Raw genomic sequence first — 22196 nt, 5'->3', positions numbered from 1 at the left:
ACTATTTGTAACGATTGAATAAATCCCACGCGGACGAACTTGCGGGCCACGGCTAGAAAAGAATATAAGAGCTGTTAAAAACAGTAGCTGAAGAAAAACTACAATCTTCTACATTACTTGATGTAATATGAACCTACAGCAGTTAAGTACTTGAAAAAAAAAAGAATAGTAAAATGCAATCTCATCAACTTTCTACCTACACATTTGAAAATTTTGGACTTCTCAAATCCATGGAATGGTTTTATATTTTACAAAAATATATATATTTACATGGATATTGTTGTCTTGTGATGAATATTTGAAAATGCAATTTGTTCACAAGTTAAAATTTCATACCTAACTTTTGTACAACCTTTAAGGTTCCCGCCTAGTGATGCGGGATGATAAGCGCAACGCTCGCTGATATTTCTAGCGCAGTATCACCTCTAAGTGCAATACGCTGAACTGGCGCGCAGTCTTCTCGTCGTGCAAACAGCAACTATGAAATCTGAGCTGTGACCATAACATTATATGGCAAAGAAATGAAGATAAATGTGTAATGCAAGTCCCTTGAGTGCTTTCAAGGATCTGCACTGGTTGTTTTATGCCTAAAAATTACTCTGAAAACGTTTTAACAATTTTAACTCTTTTAAAAATACAGTATAAAAATTTAATCCGGGAACAAAACTACTTATCGGCCCTCAGCGAAATCTTAAATGCTTTTCACAAACAAATCCCACTCGGATATCTTGAGTAGTATTCAAATCACGTTGGTTTTTCCTGAAGCTCTGCACACTGTGTGTGTGCCCGGGTAGGTGGGGGCCTTTAATTGAAAATTCAGTAAACACAACAAAAGTAATTAACTCTAGTTATAAATAATGCAAAGCAGAGAAGACTAATGTTTCAAGATGCTACCTACTTATCACAACAGTACTTTCACCCTGCTCCTTCCCAATTCCTTCCCACTTCCGTACGCACATCTCCTTACAGAATACTGTCTCAGTTCACAGACAGTTGGTTGGTGGCTTGCACACATCCGAGTGCAATACCTACCAAACAAGTGAGCAGGAGTAGCCGTGATCACAATGCTATGCGAGCAATAAATTACCCATTTTGTCGCAAAAAAAAATCCAGAGAAAGGCACAGTTCAGGTCGGCGCCGTAAATTTTTCGTAAATAAGTTGGGATAAAATCATGAGGTATCTCGAAACTCAAAATGTTACATTTTAGGAGTTCAAATGTATGTTAGTGTCAATTTAGTACTTGCCTTTTAATAATTTCTGCTAACTATTTAATTTTCCTATTTTTTTTTGTTTCGTGTCCTACCTGGTTATTTATTTTAATTGAGTTTAATGTTAATTTTTTTTAGAAGTAAAAGGTTATGTCAAAAACAAACAGGAAATGTGCACATAAGGGAAATTGGCACACAAACAGTTGGTGGCCCTGTTTTGTTGCTCGAGGGGCTGGGAGCGCTGCGGCGAAGAACAAAAACACAACTGAGTATTGACGTAGACGTAAGTTAGAACGCTAATAACTTTGAAGCAAATACGAAAACACACCTTAGGAACAATTAGTTTAGAACCATTAGATACAACTTCGAAACACAAAACTTAGAACAAATGGCTGGGAGAAGGGAGAGGGACTCGACTATGGTGCAGCTGGGACGAGAGATAGCACCTCGGCACCTGGAAACATCACGCAAGGCGAAGGAGTGCTGTCTCGGCTGCCCGACGCGAGACCGGGACTGTTGGGGTTAGCTGCCGACTACCACACACAGTGCGATGCAGCACAGCAAGTTTTGATCCAGTTTGACATGGGTAGCAAAGGCCCATTTTAGGTCAAGATTTTATATTTACAGTAATTACATATAAACGTGTAGAATTTTTCAATTGTTTAACTTTCACGAAATTAAAAATACATACATTGCATACTTTTTGCATAATTATCTACCAAAGTTACATTTTTAACGTTTTTGGGTTGTACAAATAAGGAGAATTTAATTGATTGCAGAACTGAAACTTTTTAGGTTTAACTGCAATGCTACTGGCTACTTCATGATATGGTTTGCATTTCTATCACAAAAACTCATTTCATGTTCTTGGCTGTCAAAATCGTAAAAACACTTGATAATTTTGAAATGCCTGGTAAAATTAATTAATATTTTCTGAAAGAAATTCAAACCATTTCTTGAAGTAGCCAGGGGCATTGCAGTTAAACCTAAAAAGTTTCCGTTCTGCAATCAATTAAATTTTCCTTATTTGTACAACCCAAAAATGTTAAAAAATGTAACTTTGGCAGCTAACTATGCAAAAGGTATGCGCTGTATATATTTTTCATTTTGTGAATGTTGAACAATTTAAAAAGTCTAAACGTTGATCTGTGATTAATATAAATATAAAATCATGACCTGAAATGGGAGGCACCCCCTTAACCGTACTTAACAATTCTGGACAACGACTAGAAAAGTGTGTGTGGTAAATGATAATTTAGATTCCTACATGGTATGCGGAATTTTACCGGAGAAATTACGTCGCAGTAACTGTGCTGACATGTTTGACTCTGTGGGAGTTTAAGGTTCGAGTGGGAACGACCGGTGAGAAGAGACTGGGCGTTACTCTGGTTGATGGTTTTAGTGACTTGCATTGCCCTTTGGAGCACTGTTTTAGTGGTTTTGGCAACAAAGAGTTAACAGCAAAGTATTAGCTGGAGTGATAACAATATTTAGTGACGAGTGACGATGCAAAATATTTTCGTGTTCATTAACTTTTCCCTCTGAACTAGGGCGTAAACAAAACCTGGCAATGCATGTACTAAAAACAGGAAAATTTGAAGTTGTTTGAAAATTGTTTAACCCTTTCAGTCACATTTTGTCAAATCCTATGATATACCTAATTTAATTTTTTTCTTATTTTAATTAAACTTTTTATTTGCGTGGTAATAATCTTATACTATAATTATTATATTAATATATAATTATTTTATAATAGTTAATAAAAGTTTTAAAAATGTGTTTACTTCATAGCCTTAAAGTACTATGTGCACTAGAATGTGGGTACACCTTAAACCAAAAATTAAAGTTTCATAAACTCCGTGTATCATCGAGACACACATTGTCCACTTCAGTGGATGAATGGACTGAAAGGGTTAATCAATCAACTGATTATATAAATAAAAACTGGGTATTTTTAATCAAAATCACAAATTATTTGTTACATATAAAATGCATGTATGTAATATGTTGCAGAAATAAAATACCAATTTCTCAAGAAATCTTTTTTGGCTTCACATCAGTCCCATTTGCCATTAGTATTGGTAATGAATAATTACAAAAATTATCTGATTCCAATGGCGAATTAAATATCAAATTATTCACGAATACAGAATACTTTTTGAACACTCACAGACCCCAACCTCTGGGTTGATGAATAAAATCAGCCATCTCATCAATTTTAAGTTCTTTGTTGAATGCGTACATAGTCCTTAAAGTGTTTAAGGATCAGTTTCACACGCCATGTTTATTTTTTTAATTTTCTTGTCACTAATATTCTTTAAGGTTTTTTTCTGGAATTCTAACACAATGACTCCCTTGCATTATTAATTCTGTCCCGAGGTTTTTTCATTACAAATTCACTAAGCATAATACATTGGGTGTAAAAAGTTGCACAACTGATAATAATTACGAACACTTTCATGACTTTTCACACCTGTTACAATACATTTAATAAATATCTGTTGAAACATTTGGCACAGAAGAAATAATGCAAAGGAGACATCTGAAAAAGCCCTTAAAGAATATTGTAATGTGAAAATATGGCGTGTGAGAGAGAGGCTAGAGCCAGTCTACCTCAATTCAGGCAGTTAGCAAGAAAATATGTCAGGTAACCATCACGGAGTTGCTTTAAAAAAATTACAGCAGTTACAACCAGTTGAGAAAAGAAGTGTGCTAAACGGATTTCGTCCCAAATTTTTTTTTACCTTTTTGAATTTGAATCAAAATCAAAAAAGGTGGGGAAAAAAGCGTGTTTTTCAAATATGACCAGCATTTCAAAACTATTTAATGTATTCCATTGATTTTTTTATTATTTTATAACTAGGTATTATATTGAACTACAAAGTGGTATAGTTACAATGAGCACCATGATAATATCTTGGAGGGGGGGGGGGGGGGGGGGGGAGACTCAAAAATTTTCAAAATTATTTAGCGTATTTCATTGATTTTTATTTTATTTTGTGACTATTAATTGAACTACAGAGTGGTATAGTTCCGATGAGCCCCGTGACAATATCTTAAGAGGGGGTGGAAACTCAAAAATGTTCAAAATTATTTAATGTATTACATTGATTTTTTTTGTACCTATTATATTGAACTACAGAGTGGTATAGTTCCAATGAGCCCCGTGACAATATCTTCAAAAATTTGAAAACATTAAATTTTTTTTTTTTGTATTTGCGGCGCCGGCGACGCACCTGAGCCGGTCGGCCCCAGCATGAGGATGTTGCTCTTGTCCAGCCGCAGCTCGTGGCTGACCGAGTCCAGGATGTCGCTGCCGGCGTGGACGGACAGCCGGCGCACCTCGGGCTCGGGCGGGGGGGGAGGGGACTGCATGCCCACGCCCAGGTTCGCGGCCTGGCCGATCCCCGTGATGTGCATCAGGTCTGCGGGTTCAAGCCACCGTCTCCGCATGCACAAGCACTCCTACACTTCTGTGAGGGACACAGGCTCATGCAGGGGGAGGGGGAAGACAGAACCACTCTGCCCACTGCTTTCTTTCAAATCGTTTTCCATATTTGTGGCGGGAATTACAGATACTTTGGATTTCCATGGGGGCCATAATATATTACCTCAACCCCCCCCCCCCCCCCCCCCCTTTTCCCGTGTGCACCACAGTTCAAGAACGCTACACCACTGTAAACTTTGTCTAAAGACAAAATAAGTTTTCATATTTTTAAACACTCATTAAATAAGCAAAAATTTAAATTATATTCTTCTTTAGAACAAAAAAAAAATTACCAACAATAGCTAACACTCCTTGAAACTGAAAGTAGATCTGTCAAAAATGAAGTTCAGGTGCGTTTTAAATAGGTGTTTAAGTATTATACATTGCCACGTTTAATTTTATGAAAACGGAATTATAATGGCAAAATATATGTCTCATATAAGTAAATTATTTACCACTCCAAAAATACTAAAAGTTTCACATTTTAAGTCCAATCACATTAATTATACTTACATGTGGCATGTTCGTTCATTCACTGGCAACAAAGAAATATAATTTATTGCAGTTTAGTGTAAATCTTAATTTCTTAATGAGTTCATACTAAAATAAAAACCATTATTCATATGTGGACGTAGTTATGCAAAAAGGAACCAACCCACATGAAACCTATTCTGAGTATTTTGCAGTTAAAGTTAATTATAAATTGTAATTCTCGTATTGATAACATAATGTGGGTATAATTTCAATGGTCTAGTATAAATACTGATATAATAATAGCAACGACGGTACGATCAACCTTGTACTATTTTAATTTATTTTCAAATAAAATATAACAAGATTGTGGGTTGGTTCCTTTTTGCATAACTACGTCCATGTATGATCACAAGACGCTGCAGAGAGAGAGTCACTTAGCGGTCACCTCGATGTGCGAAGGAGTGCTGCGACGACTGCTCCATCACGGCCACGTCTTGCCGCTGGTTCGACGACTGGGCCTGCTGAGGTATGTTGTGGTAGATCTTCTTGTAGTGGTTGTACACGGCGACCGACAGCACTTTCTTCGCGTAATCTTGGCCAATTACATGTTTGTTCAGGTATTCAAATATCTGTAACAAAATATTTCACTTATCACAAAAATAATGCTTTCAAAGCCAAAAAAAAAATATATATTACATCTCTGGAAAACATTAAATAATGACAATAATAACAATAAGTAAATCTGGATTTTTTAAAAGTTATTTCACTTTGGATCCATTCTTTATTAATAATAAAACAAAATCCTCAAATCCAAAATGATGGCTTGCACAAGTTATTCTAAGAACCTCAAATTATGGCAAAGCTATAACATCATATCTGACACAATACTTACTTTTCAAATAAATGGTATAATTTGTTCCCCCCCCCCCCCCCTTTTTTTATGCACTTATATGAACAGTACATAATAACCTATTTTGTGATTCATATATATCGTTAGCTTAAAAATATACTATTACCTTTTTGGGTGGAGGTGGAGGTTTGTGAAAGAAACCAGTTTTTGGTTCATCCCGGTTCTCTTTTAATGATTTCTTACTGTCTTGTTCAGACAGAACAACAAAAAAATGGTGGCAGTTTACACACTTGACAAATCTTGATGACGCTGCAACGAAAGTAGCACATATTAGCCCACATTTTGTAAAATCAATCTTACATCTTTAAAAAAAGTAACAAAATATTCAAATTCAAATATAATCCATTCTGATAGAAATTTTTTTCCTAAACCTAAGTAGTTAATTCATAAAAACCTTTTAGTGTTTTCACTCAAATGAATGAATATGATGATTGTGATGACTGACATAAGGGCTGACAATGTGCAAATTACAACTTTTATGGCATTGGTTCGGTACATGATTTATAAAACTTATTGAACATGAAGGGATAAAGCATTAAACTTATAACGAGAACAGGAAAATACATATAAAGTATATAGGATAGTGCAGGTGAAAAAAAAAAAGAGTTCAAATTAATGTTTGCAGGCTTTCACGGCCATTGTCTGAAGTAGCTCGGCTTCTGGGTTGTAGCCGCGTCCTTGGCGAATAATTCACCGACGTTTCGGTCGACATTGCAGTCGCCATCATCACTGAGGTAGGTATGGCGACTGCAATGTCGACCGAAACGTTGGTGAATTATTTGCCAAGGATACGGCTACAACCCAGAAGCCAGGCTACTTAAGAGTTCAAATTGGACAAACTTAACTCATAGCAACATTGAAAAAAAAATTGAAAATGTTAAAAAGAGTTCACCAAGGATCAGTATTTCATCTTGAAGGGACGAAAGTTTGTCTCCAATATATTCAAAATACGATAAATACGTAGTTAACAATGTGTTAGGCGGTAAGTAGAATATCTTGCATAAAACCAACAGACAGGCACTGTTTGAACACGGACGCTGGCCGACTCACACACGAAGGTCTCGACGTGCGTGCAGGGGTCCCCGCACCGGGGGCAGGCCAGGCTCAGGCCGTCCTTGCCCGGGCCCTTGCCCGCCCCGCCCTTCTTCGCCTGGTCCCCCTTGGAGCCCCCCACGCCGGTCCCGGCCGCTCCCGCCTGCCTCAGGCAGAGCACGCCCGTCACGAGGCTCCGGCCCCCTGACGCCTCCACCAGCGACACTCTGCCGCGGCACAGCAGGCCTGCCAACACCCGCGCTCGCAGCTCCCTCTCTCTCGCCAGGGCCTTCACAGACTTGCGACATGTAACACCTCATAAAATTCACCAATACTCCCCCAGGCATGTGTTCCCGTCTGGGCGTTATCCTGGTTAGGAGAAAGATGGGTCTTTTGCATGCCCAACACTGTCGCCAGTGCCCGACACGGGTTCCGAGAACCGGGAAACATATTCGCCATTTCCAATCGCGGCATGTTACTGGCGAGCGCATGGCTAGGTCGAGAGGTTGAGGAGATACAAGACTTATGACAGTGACGACGTGGCAATGCAGCATTACAGGGGACAAGCGTTTTCTGCAAAACGATCTAAAAAAAAGCTCATCAGACTGTTGAAGAGTGGCCGCGCCAATGGTTTCCTCCTTTGAACTGGCGGCCATCCGCGAGACAAGCCATTGCCTTGCTTGGCCACGTCATTCACGGTGCATTCGCTTTAGCACCGGGTTGTTGTGATTGGTGCACTTGCTGTGGACATGATATGAGAGAAAAAAAACACATGATGCAACAATGGCTAGTCTCGGAATCTTATCGCGAAAAATGCAAGCCCTAAGCATTAAACCAGCAACCGGAGCACCTTGAGAAAAACCCACCGGCCCACTGCAACATCTGTTGTGTTTCGTGTTTGTGAAAAATCTGGGTTTGACCACGTCTGGAATCGAACCCTGATTGATCGCCTTGGTGTTAGGCGATTGGTCTGACCACCTCAACCCCTTGAACACTGTGGGGCTGGCAAAGCTACAGTCTTATGTTGCATGGTTACGCATTATATGGGCTCCGAACTGCTTAAGTGAATGACTGTGCCAATAAGTATTAATAATACAGAAATAATAACTGGTAACCTTCCCTGATCCTTTTAATTTCTCTTAATGAAACGTAGCAATAGTCTGCCTTTTTTATAAATTTTTTATCTAAAAAATTATTTTCCTCAATCTTTTTTAAAGCAATGCTACCAACAACAAGCACTAACATTAAAAAAAATCACAAAGTGATAGAAAATTTCCAATTATACAGAACACATTCAAATGACTTCAACAAAAAAAGGATCAAGGTTAGTGACCTTTTTTAGGCCTGGTGTCCCCTTGAATACAGTAGAATCAATAACGAAATACAAACTCGAAAGTTCAGCCCAGCTTCAAATCAGTAATTAAAGTATGTGCATTCACAAATATCTTCAGACAACTCAATTATCACCAACTGCTATCACAATCAACATTACCACACACTGACAAGTCATCCAGAACAGATTTGCAGGGGCCGGAAAAATTGGCATCTTGCTATAGATACTATTTTAGCTCATTTTATAAATAAATGCTTTCTTTTAGCCACATTATTTCAAAATGCCAGTCATTTAAAGAATACCTTTTATAAAATGCCACATAACTGCTACAATGTTATTGAAAGTTTTAAAAATTGTCTTAAAATTATATTGTTAAACACTTAAAAAAAAAAAAAAAAACCTGTCTTGTAGACTTTCAGTGACCCAACTCATCCTATTTTCGTACTTTGCAGTTTGTCTGGGACACATGTGGTGGTATAATTCAATTTATTTCACAAATATTTGTCACTTAATACGTATCAGCACTTGAGTTAATACATGAACACAACACATCCACCATCTTTGGCAGAATTTTCTTTATGTCTTTTGCATTTTGCTTTAACGAGGGTGTAAAGTTAACCACAGCAGTCACCACAGGCTTTCCGCCAAATATTAAAGTTGACCATGTGGTGGTTTTCTGGTTACCATTCTCTGCAATTACGATGTCTGTGATGCAGCCCAGTTACACACATCCAAGATAACTCAAAAATATAGGCCCAACACAATAAATCCAGTTGATTTGTGAAATACCATATAGGCTATAACTATTAATCCACAACTTAATATTTACTAGCATATCCCACTACCTACTGATTTCTTAAGTAAAATTAGTATTTAATTTTTTTGAGGTTTTAATCTAGAAAGGCAGTGTTTTATCGTTAACAATGGAAATAAAATGTTTTTTGTTTGTATTTGTAAACATTAATTTTTTAGTTTTCAAAGATTTCGAACATACATATTAATTTTTAAACACATTGCACAAAAAAAAAATTTCACAATAATAGATGCTAATTTATAAAATCATAGATGCTAATTTTAGAAAAATTGATACTGTTTATTTTTCCAGCCCCCTACTGATTGTAAGCTACATAAAAATGCATATCACTGTCTCTGGAACAGCTGAACAAAATGTGCTTATCTGAAGGCTTGCTCACCATGGTGATGTCTGCAGCTTCTGTTTGCTATCAACTTCCCGGCAGAAACCAGTCCCGCTCTCACGCTACCCATCCTCACCTGAGCTTACACTTCGCTAATGGAAAATACAGACTCCAGGAAGCTAGAACAAGAACACAATAATGAAATAGGATTAATTTTAATTTTCATTGTATTATTTGAATAACTGTAAAGTTCAGCAAACCTTATAGTCCTGTGTTATAAATCAATGCATTTTGTTGTTGTTGACTCGTAGGACATATAACTAAATTGGAGTCAAGTCTTGTTTACGATTCCGGATTTCTGACTGTTTGAGAAAAACAGAGAGGAAATCAATGATGTCATATTAATAGGGCATAAAGGTAGGAAAAAAAAAATTGGAAGAAATAAAAAATTGTTAGAGGAGTGTAATGTTTTGATTGTAGCATGTAGGTCATGGAACTTATTGAGTTGGTAGAACTGGAGTTTATAGTTTTGTTGTTAGCAGGATTGTTTGTTTGTGATGTTAGGGGTGGTTTAAATATGTGTGATCATGAGGTGTGTAAAATTTGTTGTTTGATTAATGGAAGATTTTGAAATGTCTAGGAAAAAAACTGAAAACAAGTGTGAGTAAATTATTAATAAAAAAACGTAGGAATTGGTTTGAAGAGAAAAAACTAGAGACTAAAATATGTCCAAAAAGAGGTAAGTCTGATATGTACAATTGTGTGTATGTTTGAAGAAGAAGGTGTTGATCTAAGGAATATGTGCTATATGAAAGTTAGTATGTTGGGCTGTTCAGGTAATGAAAACAAAATAGTTTGGTTCGGTATGGTAAGCTACATTATAAATACTTAAATATATGGACTGGATTGAAAAGTGTAACATGTGATAGAAGTCGGTTACACTATTGGTATGTTACGTTCTAACGACATAAGCGGAGGGAAATGTGGGTCACTGCGAGAGAATTATTGGTGCAGTATTTTTCGCATTTTAATTGTAGTATATTATGAGTTTAGGGTGTCATAATGAAGAATGAAAATCTACCCGGTGTAGTTTGGTTTTAGATTCCGGCATTTCATTATGTGAAATAGAAAAATTTTGAGATAAATATTTCTCTGTATGAAGAAGTAGTCCCAACCGGCTAGTCAATCATGTGATACCGGAATTTATTTTGTGACATGTTGTGAGATGTTTTGACATAATATTATCTTGGTATAATGAAGTAGAATACAGTGACACTCAGTGTAGTGAATTATGTATACCGGTAAATAAAATTATTTTGAGAAAGTCAGACATTTCCAGATGATAATTTATCGGTGTTGTGAGCTAGTGTTATAATTTCGATATCGCCTTAAGTTGTAACATCTACACACATAATTTTGTTGATAAACAAATATTGGTATCGCAAAATAGATTACAGCTGGTGGGGGATTATTAGTTTATGATACTGGAAAAGTATAGTATTCAAACAATTAAATACATGAAAAATAGTGTGTTTATTTTTTCCCCGCCCAAAACCCCCATATTCATGTGTTTCTCCCATAAGAATGTAGGTGTGATAATGACGTAAGCAACGCCATATTGGAGACCTCGTCAGTATTTTTATACAATCGTAAACAAGACTGTTGCCCATAATTGTATAATAAAAAAAAACATATAATACTACTAATATAATAATACAGAAGAATGTCATTCTTCTGACTGCCAATAATTTAACCTAAAATTACAATGAAATTTGCCACTTCTTCACAGCAACTTGCCAAGTCAATAATTTCCAAGCATTTTTTTGGTATTACCAAACAATAGTTATTGTATAAAAAAAAATTGTTAGTACTTCTGGGTAAATAATGTATCAACTGCCATGATAACATATAAAAGTCACAATAAAAAATTATATACCTACGTCAAGTATTTTAAGTTGTAAAAAAATTATTTGAACCAATAAATAAGAAACCATAATAAAAACAGAAGGTTGAAACCATGTAAAATAATTTAAAATAACACTTTTTAATATTCTTTTAAATGTCACCTCAGTACATTAATGAGTTTTCTTCACTTTTATACATTAGTAGCTTAAGTACAAACAATTTTGTTCATTATATTTTTTGACAGAATTGTAATAATATTTACAATTAAATGTTCCAAATTTCAATAATGGACTTAGCAACACTGCAATTCAAGCCACAAGAGCTTTGCATTATACCACAATTAAGAGGTTTAGTTTACATTTTATGTTATCATAATGACCCATCGCAAATATGCAAAACTTCACATCACTCGACTAAAATGTGAAATAAAGTATTGCGTATATTGTTAAATGCAAAAACATACAATGAAAATGGCCTTAACACAAACCTTTGAGAGGAAGGTCATACATAGACAAAAAGTGACGTCTACAATCACCAGGTTCTTATAAAATAATAATCTCTATTAAGATATCTGAAAAATACTATATAACAATTTTAATTCACAAAATTACTAATCTGATCAATGTCTAAGCTTCTAAGCTACTCCACTGTTTACCAAACTTATTATTAGAGATGTAAATACTAAACACAGCAGACTACTCATAACCATAGATACAACCAAAACAGACAAATTTAGTGTTGCTGGTGTTCGCGTTAGGAATATATTTACACTCAGTAAACACACACATTGAGATTTTACGTTCTAGTTTACAGAAATAACTTTGCATGAAAACGTGAAAATTAGTCGATTTCAAAACTAAAACTACTCAAAAAGTGTAAGTTGTAGTGTAAAAAGGATTGAACATTGTCTTCCCTCTTGAATAAATGTTATACTGATAGTTTTGATTGACGCACCTTTACATTTCGAATATATATTTCATTAATAGACGTTCATCCTTAAATCCTACCCTGCTAAGCGGTGGTGTAAGAAACTAACAATCGTATTTTTTTCCTGAAGATGTCATATGTTACATGTCATCTAATTGGAGCATAATATTTGCATTTTGATTGTAAGGTATTTTGTTATTTTTCTGATTCTGCATAAACACTTGATGATCATCGATGTCAGGGAACTCATATGTGTTAAGTTTTGAGTAAGAAATGTTTTGGCCGGTGTGAGTGAACTTCAAACGACCTATAGTTAATAACAAATAATTTTAAGGAAAGGTTTCATACTTTGTTTAGTTTGGTAGAAGCAGGGGTAAGTTGACTTAAGTTATTTCTGTTGCACATGTTAGATCTAGTTTTATCCTTATTTTCCAGAAGCTGCTAGTTTTAACTTTTATTTTTCATTTTACAGACATACCAAATATTTTATTATGATCACATAGAAGTCCACCTAGCCTCAATAAAACATCAGTACAAAAACATACCCTTCACAGAAAAATAACAACCAATTGCAATGTGAAGTACTATAAAAATACACAATGCATGAAATTAAAAAAAAACACACTTTTTTTTTGGAATCACACTATCAACGCTTAACATTGTTCATGTAGACATTAGCATTTTTTTTGGTTCAAGTGCATTTAACGATACCAGATTCCAAATGGTTGAAAGAAATGAAAAGGACAACGATGTCATTTTAATTGAAAATGAAAGGTAGTTTAAAGTTATTATTGCAGGATAAAAATACAAAACAAAATACCTATTGGCAACATCGAAAAGCAAAAGAGTCGTGTGATAGTAATAGTTATGGCATGGATGAGGTACAAGGAGTGACAAAATAAGGAAATAACATTTATATTGAGTAAATAAATAAGTAGTTCTACGTAATAAGTATTTTGAATAATAATAATTGTGAATACGTGTGCAAATAAGTGTACTTGTACGTAGTGAAGAGCAAGGTGGTGTTTATTTGTAACAGATATTTTAAAAGTTGCAGTGGAGAGAAAGAATGTGTGGATTGAGATTGTATTAGTAATAGGACGAAGCGACAGTTACCGTTTTGCGAGATAGAAAAATGAAATGGAGTTACAGCATTTGGATTTGGAGTGAATGAAGGAACTGTAAGAGAAAAACTGGTAGTATATTTATTTATTTATTTATTTATTTATCGTCTTTATTGGTGGCGAAGTTAAGGCGGTAAACCACTTTTCTGCAATTACATCAAAGATTTGAATATTAAAAACTAAGCATGATATAGACTAAATATTAAGAGAACAAATTAAAATTTCAACTTAATGTTCAAATATTAACTATTACAAAAGATTCAACCATAACTAATTATAAAGTAATTAAAAACTAAGCATAGACATACATAAAAAGGAAAGTAATTAAACATACAGCAAATAGTATCAAAACCGAAAAAAAAAAAAAAAAAAATTAGGTGCTACTACATTAAAACCAGTCACTCGCACATTCACACACAGAATCAAGCAGTAGGGTAGCAGCGAAGTGGTAATGGTAAGCAGTTGTTACAAATATGTTTTTTCAGCCTGTACTTAAAGGATGCTAGATTTTTTGTTTGCCTTGTCGCTTGGTCTAATTTATTCCAGAGCCTGCTACTCACGGTTGCAAAAGATCCCGACAGACATTTGGATGAGTGCACTGGGATAGATAGCATTGGGTTGCGTGTGGATCGCGTGTCATGGCTATGGTAACTATGTAGGTAATTAATACTGGCGGACATATAATGAGGTGATACCTGCTGCAGCACCTTATAAGCAAGGATAAGTATGTGCATTTTGCGTCTTTGTGCGAGAGTGAGCCATTTTAACTGCTGGTAGTATTGGGTTAGATGATCACGTAATTTAAGGTTAAAAATGTATCTTACGCAGCAGTTTTGGAGCTTCTGTAGTCGCTTAGCTAGTTTATCAGTTAGATCAGGAAAGAGGACATCGCAGTAATCAAAGTGGGGCATAATTAATGTTTGAACAAGCATGGTTTTAATACTAAGTGGAAGCAAATTTTTTAACCGTTGTGAGCAGTGAAGGGAAAAATGTACCTTCTTACATATTAGCATTATCTGCTCCCTCCAGGTTAAGGTTGTGTTTATCAGGACTCCCAGATTTCTTACGACGTTAGAGAACTGAATATCAACTCCTTGGAGCGTTAAGTTACAGCATTTGTTAGGAATTAATTCAGTGAGCTTATGAGGAGAACCAATTAATATTGCTTGGGTTTTATTTGCAGTCAGCCTGAGTTTATTAACTTTTGCCCACTTAGAGACAGAATCGAGATCATCATTGACAGAACAAATTGACTGATTGATATCGGTTGCTTTTGCGTGAATATATATTTGCACATCATCGGCATACATGTGGTATTGGCAATGTTTTAAGCATTTAGGTAGATCATTTATGAATAAAGTAAATAAAAGTGGCCCAAGAATTGAACCCTGAGGAACACCTGCTACTATTGGGAGCCACGTGGATACTTCGGTATTGAGAACGACACGTTGGTAATGACCACCTAGGTAGGAATTGAACCATGTACAAACACTATGAGAAAAATTATATTGAATTGACATTTTTCGTACAATAAGATTGTGATCTACTGAATCAAATGCTTTACTAAAGTCAAGCAACGTTAGGATCGTTATTTCACGCCTATCAATAGCATGGCGTATGCTATCAATAACATTAATAAGGGCAGTAGTGGTACTGTGGCCGGGTCTAAATCCTGATTGGAAGGTATCTAAAAAATTTCTCTGTAAAAGGTAAGCATAGGTTTGTTTGTGCACCAGATGTTCAAAGGCTTTGGAGACAGTTGGCAAGATGCTTATAGGGTGAAAATCTTTAGCTGTCTCAGGAGACTTAATTTTTGGTATGGGCTTTATGTGTGAATACTTCCATTCTGTCGGGTATTTACCTATTGTAAGGGATACGTTAAAAATATGTTCTAATGCAGGGACTACAAAAGGTAAAATAATTTCCAGCATTTTAATTGATATTGGTTGTTACCAATTGCATTACTTTTGATGCGACGCAAGGCTTTCGCGACATCTAGACATGACACAGGAGAGAAGAAAAACTTATCTTCAGAATACTCAGAGTTGTTAGGTACGAATGTGTCAGACGATTTGGTTGTGGACGGGATTGACGTATCTGTATCCTGACTAACGAAAAATGAATTTAACTGATTTGCTGTTAAATTATGACTTAAGATCACAATCTTTCTGTGATGAGTTAATACCCGCTGTTCTAAGACTAGCCCACAATTTCTTAGGCTCAGAACGAAACTCGTAGAGACCGTACAAATATTTTCGTTTGGCTGTTCTGACAGCTTGAGTACACTGGTTCCTGAGTTTTCTGTAAATTTCAAACATTTCACCTTTAAGAGACGAGTTGTGTTTTCTTTCTGTTTTGAACATTCGAAACGCATGGTCTCGTTTTGCCATTAATTTACGGATGACAGGTGTCATCCACGGAGAGGGGGGGCGCGTTATACGCTTACGAACGACAGGAGCATGTTGGTCAAAAATATAGGTAACTATCTCATTAAAAGTGTTAACTTTTCCGTCAATAGTACTGCATAACAGAATGTTATGCCACGGAGCGTTTGCAGCCTCATCTATAACTTTGTCAGTATTGATGTTTCTTAAGCTCCTGTAAGTTACGATCCTGGGGGAGAACTTGGGGACTTTTAAGGAATAGGTTACAAAAATGAGGTCATGGTGGGAGAGTCCAGGGGCTGCAAGTTGTCTATGGTTCAGAACTCTTTCTAAGTTAGATGCTATGATTAAATCAATCCACGTGCTAAGTAGTTGTTTCAGTATGATGGGTAGGCAAAAGTTGGCAGATGCTAAGGTTAGAAGAAGCGAGCATATTTCTCAGATAGCGCGTATGACTCGTTTCATTAAGAAGATTAGTGTTAAAATCACCCAATATTATGACATGTTCATACTTCGAGACAGCTGATATAATAGCTGTTTCAAGTTCATCACCATAGTTAATTTTAGGGGGCTTGTAAACTACTCCTAACAACACTCTCTGGCTGTTGACAATAGCCTCCAGGAACAGGTACTCGGGCCCAGGCAGACTCTCGGGTAGGGAGGTTGAGACAATTTTAGTTTTAATGTCGTTACGTACAAATATGGCCACTCCTCCACCACGTTTGTAAGTTCTGTCATTTCTAATTAGCTCATATCCATGGAGAGAGACAAGGCTATCTGCAAGGGATGGGACTAGCCATGTCTCAGACACTAGAATAGCGTGGAATGACAAAGAGGAGAAAATATCTCGGAACTCGTCGATGTGTCCAAGGAGGGACTGTGCGTTAACGTGACTAATGTGTAAAGCACGCGGGAAACGGTTCGCTTGGAGCCTGAGTTGACCGCTGGTAGAAAGCGTGGGCTGCAGAGGGGTAGTAGGGACAGGGGTCACAGCAGGGGACGGCCAAGGGACAGTAGACGTCTCCGGGGAAAGAGGCTCTATGCGACCAAGGGTACGAGACCAGGCGGACAAGGTTACGGGTGAATCTAATGCTGCTGACATGACACTAGAAGTTCGATATGAAACCAACTACTCACCATGATCACCCCACGCATAGACTTCCAGGACAGGTCACACACACAAGCACACGCAAAAAACAAAAGGAGAAAATACATGATCCACATAACAAAAATTAGAACTAAGATACACAAACTTATGAAGTATGTTAAAGATATTATTTAATGTTGTGGGGAAGTGAATTTCACTCCGCAATCTGTAGTCACTGCAGTAAAAACAAGAAAGGTAAGTAAGTGGGGTTGAATGGATGTGAAGTTTTTGTGATTTGTAGTTGTTTTATGTGTATGTCGTGTCATGTTTTAGGCGACAGTTGAATATTTAAATTAGGTGAAATATTTGTTTAGGTAATCATAAAGTAGGTTTAATTTCAAACAAGGTTCTTTAGGAATAGGCCCTACTGGTATTTAATATGGTGAAAAACAAACATTTTCCAATAAAATTTTTGCGGTATAGGTATAGTAAAGCAGTCTGTAGTCTCACCCTGTGTAGTATAATTTGTGATACCGGTAAATAAATTTGGGAAAGTAATTATATTATATGAAAAAACTTCACGGTATCATGAAGTAGACTGGAGTGTAATTTGTGGTACCGGTATTTCATTAATTATAAATAAGATGTTTTAAGGTTATCGTGAAGTTAAATACAGTTGCGCACGGTACAGTCTGTTATGCGATACTAGTGATTAAATTGTTGAAAACAAATTTTAAAATAATTCCCAGTTAAAAAAGTAGAATGTACTCCCACCCAGTTTATTGTATGTACTAAAACGGGAAAGAATTATTTTAAAGTAAGAGTTTGATGGGAAAAAGAATTGCATTATCGCGAAGTAGACTACAGCTTCTCCCGGTAAAGTGTATTTCGCGATACCGTTAATTAAAATATTGAAAGTAAGAATTTGTAGGAAAAAATTTGCAGTATGAATTAGACTACAGTTCCACCTGGTCTAGTGTATTTTGCAATACCGTTTTAAAACCTGTATAATTCACGAATAATGTTCGCAGGCTTTCACGGCCATTGTCTAAAGTAGCTTGGCTTCTGGGTTGTAGCAGCGTCCTTGGCAAATAATTCACCGACGTTTCGGTCGGCATTGCAGTCGCCATCATCGGGGAGCAGTTACCTACTGTAGGTAACTGCTCCCTGATGATGGCGACTGCAATGTCGACCGAAATGTCGGTGAATGATTTGCCAAGGACGCGGCTACAACCCAGAAGCCAAGCTACTATATAATTCACGGTTCACACATTTAATTTTCAGTATCGTGAAGTTTTCTCGTTATTTTTCACAATGCCACAGTAATTTAAATCATCTACAGACATTGATTGTTTGGTAATGAAAAATTTTCTAAATATCGAGAAGTAGTTTACAGTTCCACCCATTCTAGTGTAATTTGCAATACCAGTTTTAATTCTTTATAATTCACATCTCCCGCAACTTTTATTTTTCAGAATCATGAAGTTTTCTAATAATTAGGGCATGATGTTGTAATTCACTATACCAATGTAATTTATATCATGTGCTCAAATAGTGTCATTGATTATTAAATTTCGGATTTGCAAAATAGACTTTCTGGGGGGGGGGGGGGGGTGTATTATTGTGTAGGTTATGATACTGATGAAACATAATATTCAAAGAAAGCAATACATGAGAAATAGTGTATTTATAGTTCCCCGCCCAAAATGCACTAGTCCCCAGTGACTAATTTATTATTTTGTGTGTTTGTCTGTAGTGATGATGTAGATGAGACTTAGAACCAAAATAAACAATGAACCGCCAAGTGTCTTTCCAAACATGTGTCTATTTTTCTGATTTTTCATCATTTATATTCTCTCCGCAGATGGATAGCAGAAAAGGCAGTGCTGAGCTTCTGAATGCCGAAATAATTAATTCAAAACATGCCAGCTCAGATTCGCTAGCATCAGACTCCAAGTCCAGCTCGTTAAATTCAAAGTTGGGGCAGGAATCGGTAAGATTTTGTTTTCTTTTACTTGTATTAAAAAAAAAAACAGGTTTGTGGGTGTGATATTTGTCACTTGTGTGCAGGTTTTAAGGCTTGTCATGTACTGACTTTGGCAACCTCAATTCAGGCAGTCTTTGGTAGAATGTCTCAGTTGTATAGCGTGCAGTTTTTACCAAAGGATAGCACGGTTAGATAGTGGTAGAGTTATTACGTTTTACAGTTTTATTTGAAGAGACTCAAGGCAGAGGAAGGTCCATGTTCGCAATGGGCTCCAAGCCATTGGAATACTGACTTGTGTTTATAAATTTGGGTGAGGCTACTGGGAGTAAAAATTGAACCCACTGTCCTCATGACAAGAACATGACTCATGTGTATTCACTGTCATTTAGACTCATCAAAGGCAAAAAAAAAAAAATTATTTATTGCAAAAGTAGCTTTGAAACTGACAAAGTTATGTTACGAGAAAGTATATATTAATTAATTATTTAGTTTAGTAATAAATAACTAATTTATTCATTATAATTTTTTAATAAATAATGATTGAACAAAGGGTAAAGGTAAGGTTTTACTTGACTTGGGTATGCAACAGGACCTCCCGAGATTACGGTAAGCCCCAGACTACTTGGTTCCAGTTTGCCGCTCATGCTGATTGAGGTGTCGCGGTGGTAAGACTCTGGGACGTAGCGGGGGCAGGTCATGGGGGCCGGACCCCTCCCTTCAGAAAATAAAAAAAAAAAACAACACGTGAAAACAGAATTGGAAAATAACGGCTGTTTAGCTACATAAGGTTACAAAGATATCATTTTGTAAAATATTATTGTAATCTTTAGTGGGCAACATTAGTGTATTTCCTCCATATTACAGCCCTCATACACAGAAACAGCTGGAATTGTGTTTTCAAGTACAGTCTATATTTCATGCCAGTTTGCACGTGTGTAAGTATGTCTTTCATACAAACTAGACAGGTGTTTCATGTATTTATTAACATTAATATATATGTATTTTAGACTTGTCTAACAAAGTCAAACAATTTACTTAAGAACTAAGTATTAAAACAATTAAAATAAAAAATATATAAATTTTCCAGTTTTCTTTTCTCAAGCAAAACCATTATGTACTTAAAAATTATATAAGTAAAGTTGGAGTACTAAAAGTGTACTATTCCCTGAGATTTTAGTGTGACAAATAATTTTCTTTTTTAAAATTCCCAAAATTATATTACAAAGAACACTTACTCCTAAAAAATGGTATAATAGTTATACTGGACTCTCTCCTTCACAGAATCCTGACTACGGCCCTGTAAGACTGAACTCGCATTCCAGGACCCAGGGTGTAATTCTGGTCCAGACATTCTGTATATTACTTTCTGGGCCTTTTTCTCAATAACACCAAAGTCACTGTCACTAGGCATGAAAGTGTGCCCAGGAACAAGAAACGAATGAATAATTTCATCAAATTTACCAATTTGGACCAAATGTAATATAAAGTGAAAACTACTATATTTTTATTTTAATCACTGCAAGAGAGTGAAAAATAAACTTCTTTTTATTTTACACTACTTGAGTTTTCAATAGGATTTATACACACAAGACTCAATTTCACAGGTGCCATGAGAAGCTATGTTTTCTGGCTACATACACATGAACCTTTGTTATTGTTACAGTCATGAAAACCTACAGTTTCCTTAGATAAAATACTTTTTCAGTAGGAATTTTAAGTAGTGGTATTGCTTGTTGTAAATCATAAGTTATGACACAGTAGTTAAAGTAGGACTTTGAAGTCCCTTTAAGCATCTGAAAGCAACATATACCCTTGTTCTGCCTTGATTTGGTGAAGCCGAACAGCACAAGGAATAAGGTCATTTTCCTTAAATTTTCATTCATCGCACACTGAATAAGAGTCTGATGTGGGGAGTTTGAAGCCTATGTTAAATATTTGATTTAAAATAGACAGATATTTTTCATATTTAACAGGCGGTCTTATAACATTACCAGATTAGTTTTCAAACTCGTTCATGTAAAGTCTGTACATTCCATTACTGACAATACACTTACAATGAAGCTTGTGTTATGATTTTTTTTTCATGCTGTAATGGCCGGTATACTGAGGAAACATTTTTATGTGGTTCATTACAAAATTAGTTTGAGTCAGTAAGTTTTTTTTTTGACGTGACGTCTAATAAATCGATGAACGCCAGCTGCACGCACGAAAAAGTGTCCCGTTACGCACATTGTCCCACTACGATGTGTCCCATTACGCTCATTGTTTTCCGCAGAAACCAGGCACTCTTTAATACATATTTTCCTTTGTTTATCGCAAGGGGCGTTATTATTAATGAATTATAAATAAAATTTTGTGCCCGGGGCCACAATTGCATATCATTTTGAGCACCGGAAGACATAAAAACGTAAAATATTCTCGACGAATTTTAATCTCGGCCCCAGCGCACCACGAGTGCCTGGGTTGGCGATTAAAGCCGAAATTCTTTCTTAATCTTACTAATACTTTTTTATTAACTGCAGGGGCATTTTTATTAAATTCTACGTTTAATTTCACGACGAACAAACTTTGTCGTTAAATGTGTAATTGCGAAAAAGCGTAAAACATTATCGACGATCTTGAAGTTAGTATAAACATGGCGGCCGACTAGCAGCCGACAATATATTTTAAATTTCTCGCCTACCACTATAAGAAATAAACATGGCGGACTACATACGTTTTTAAAACTTCCACAACACAAAACAAATTTTTTATAAATATATATACAACATCTGAAACAATAATTTCCAACATGGCCTCGTGGCCGTGCGGTTAGCATCGCTGACTACCAATCCAAAGATTGACGGATCGAAGCCCCGCCGCCGTTATACCTTAATTTTTGTACTTGTAAAAATAAATACGGCGCGCGCGACACTACAAAAGTAATAAACATATTTGAATTAATGAGTGCAAATTAAAGTAAATTTATCATTTTGTAGATTTCATTTCACTCCTTCTTTGTATCCATACAAAGTAGTGATAATTCAATAAAAATGATTCAATTTTATTCATAAAAGTATGCAGAGGTAGATTTGATCATACAAAAGATAGAAAAATTTAAAAAAAAAATACTTCCTCAAAGAATAACATATTTTTAATGCCTAAATGGTTTGGTTGCAAAAACCTATTACGGCTCAGTCTCAGGCCAAATTGGATATTTCA

General features: G+C 36.0%; 2 protein-coding genes across 7 annotated transcripts in view; one reads left to right on the top strand and one right to left on the bottom strand.

Annotated features, from left to right (window-relative positions):
- The window catches only part of LOC134532500 (ATP-dependent Clp protease ATP-binding subunit clpX-like, mitochondrial), a 28912-nt gene extending 16697 nt beyond the window's left edge, over positions 1 to 12215 (bottom strand). The window contains exons 1-6 of the mRNA XM_063368953.1: positions 11974 to 12215; positions 9639 to 9760; positions 7131 to 7358; positions 6187 to 6329; positions 5616 to 5799; positions 4446 to 4634 (exon numbers count right to left, since the gene is read on the bottom strand). Coding sequence (XP_063225023.1) covers positions 4446 to 4634; positions 5616 to 5799; positions 6187 to 6329; positions 7131 to 7358; positions 9639 to 9711 — 817 coding nt within the window. The 5' untranslated portion in view covers positions 9712 to 9760; positions 11974 to 12215. The remainder of the gene's footprint in view (positions 1 to 4445; positions 4635 to 5615; positions 5800 to 6186; positions 6330 to 7130; positions 7359 to 9638; positions 9761 to 11973) is intronic.
- Positions 12213 to 22196, top strand: part of LOC134532473 (myotubularin-related protein 2) — a 32159-nt gene continuing 22175 nt past the window's right edge. Inside the window, exons 1-2 of one of the 6 annotated variants that reach the window (XM_063368940.1) lie at positions 12213 to 12361; positions 18873 to 19001. In XM_063368940.1, coding sequence (XP_063225010.1) covers positions 18873 to 19001 — 129 coding nt within the window. In that variant the 5' untranslated portion in view covers positions 12213 to 12361. Of the gene's footprint in view, positions 12787 to 18872; positions 19002 to 22196 lie in introns of all 6 variants that reach the window. The other 5 variants (XM_063368921.1, XM_063368903.1, XM_063368894.1 and 2 more) reach the window with 5 other exon arrangements.

The sequence above is a fragment of the Bacillus rossius genome, chromosome 1 (assembly GCF_032445375.1).
Source record: "Bacillus rossius redtenbacheri isolate Brsri chromosome 1, Brsri_v3, whole genome shotgun sequence".
Lineage (NCBI taxonomy): Eukaryota > Metazoa > Arthropoda > Insecta > Phasmatodea > Bacillidae > Bacillus > Bacillus rossius.
This window is presented reverse-complemented; position numbering and strand designations above follow the sequence as displayed.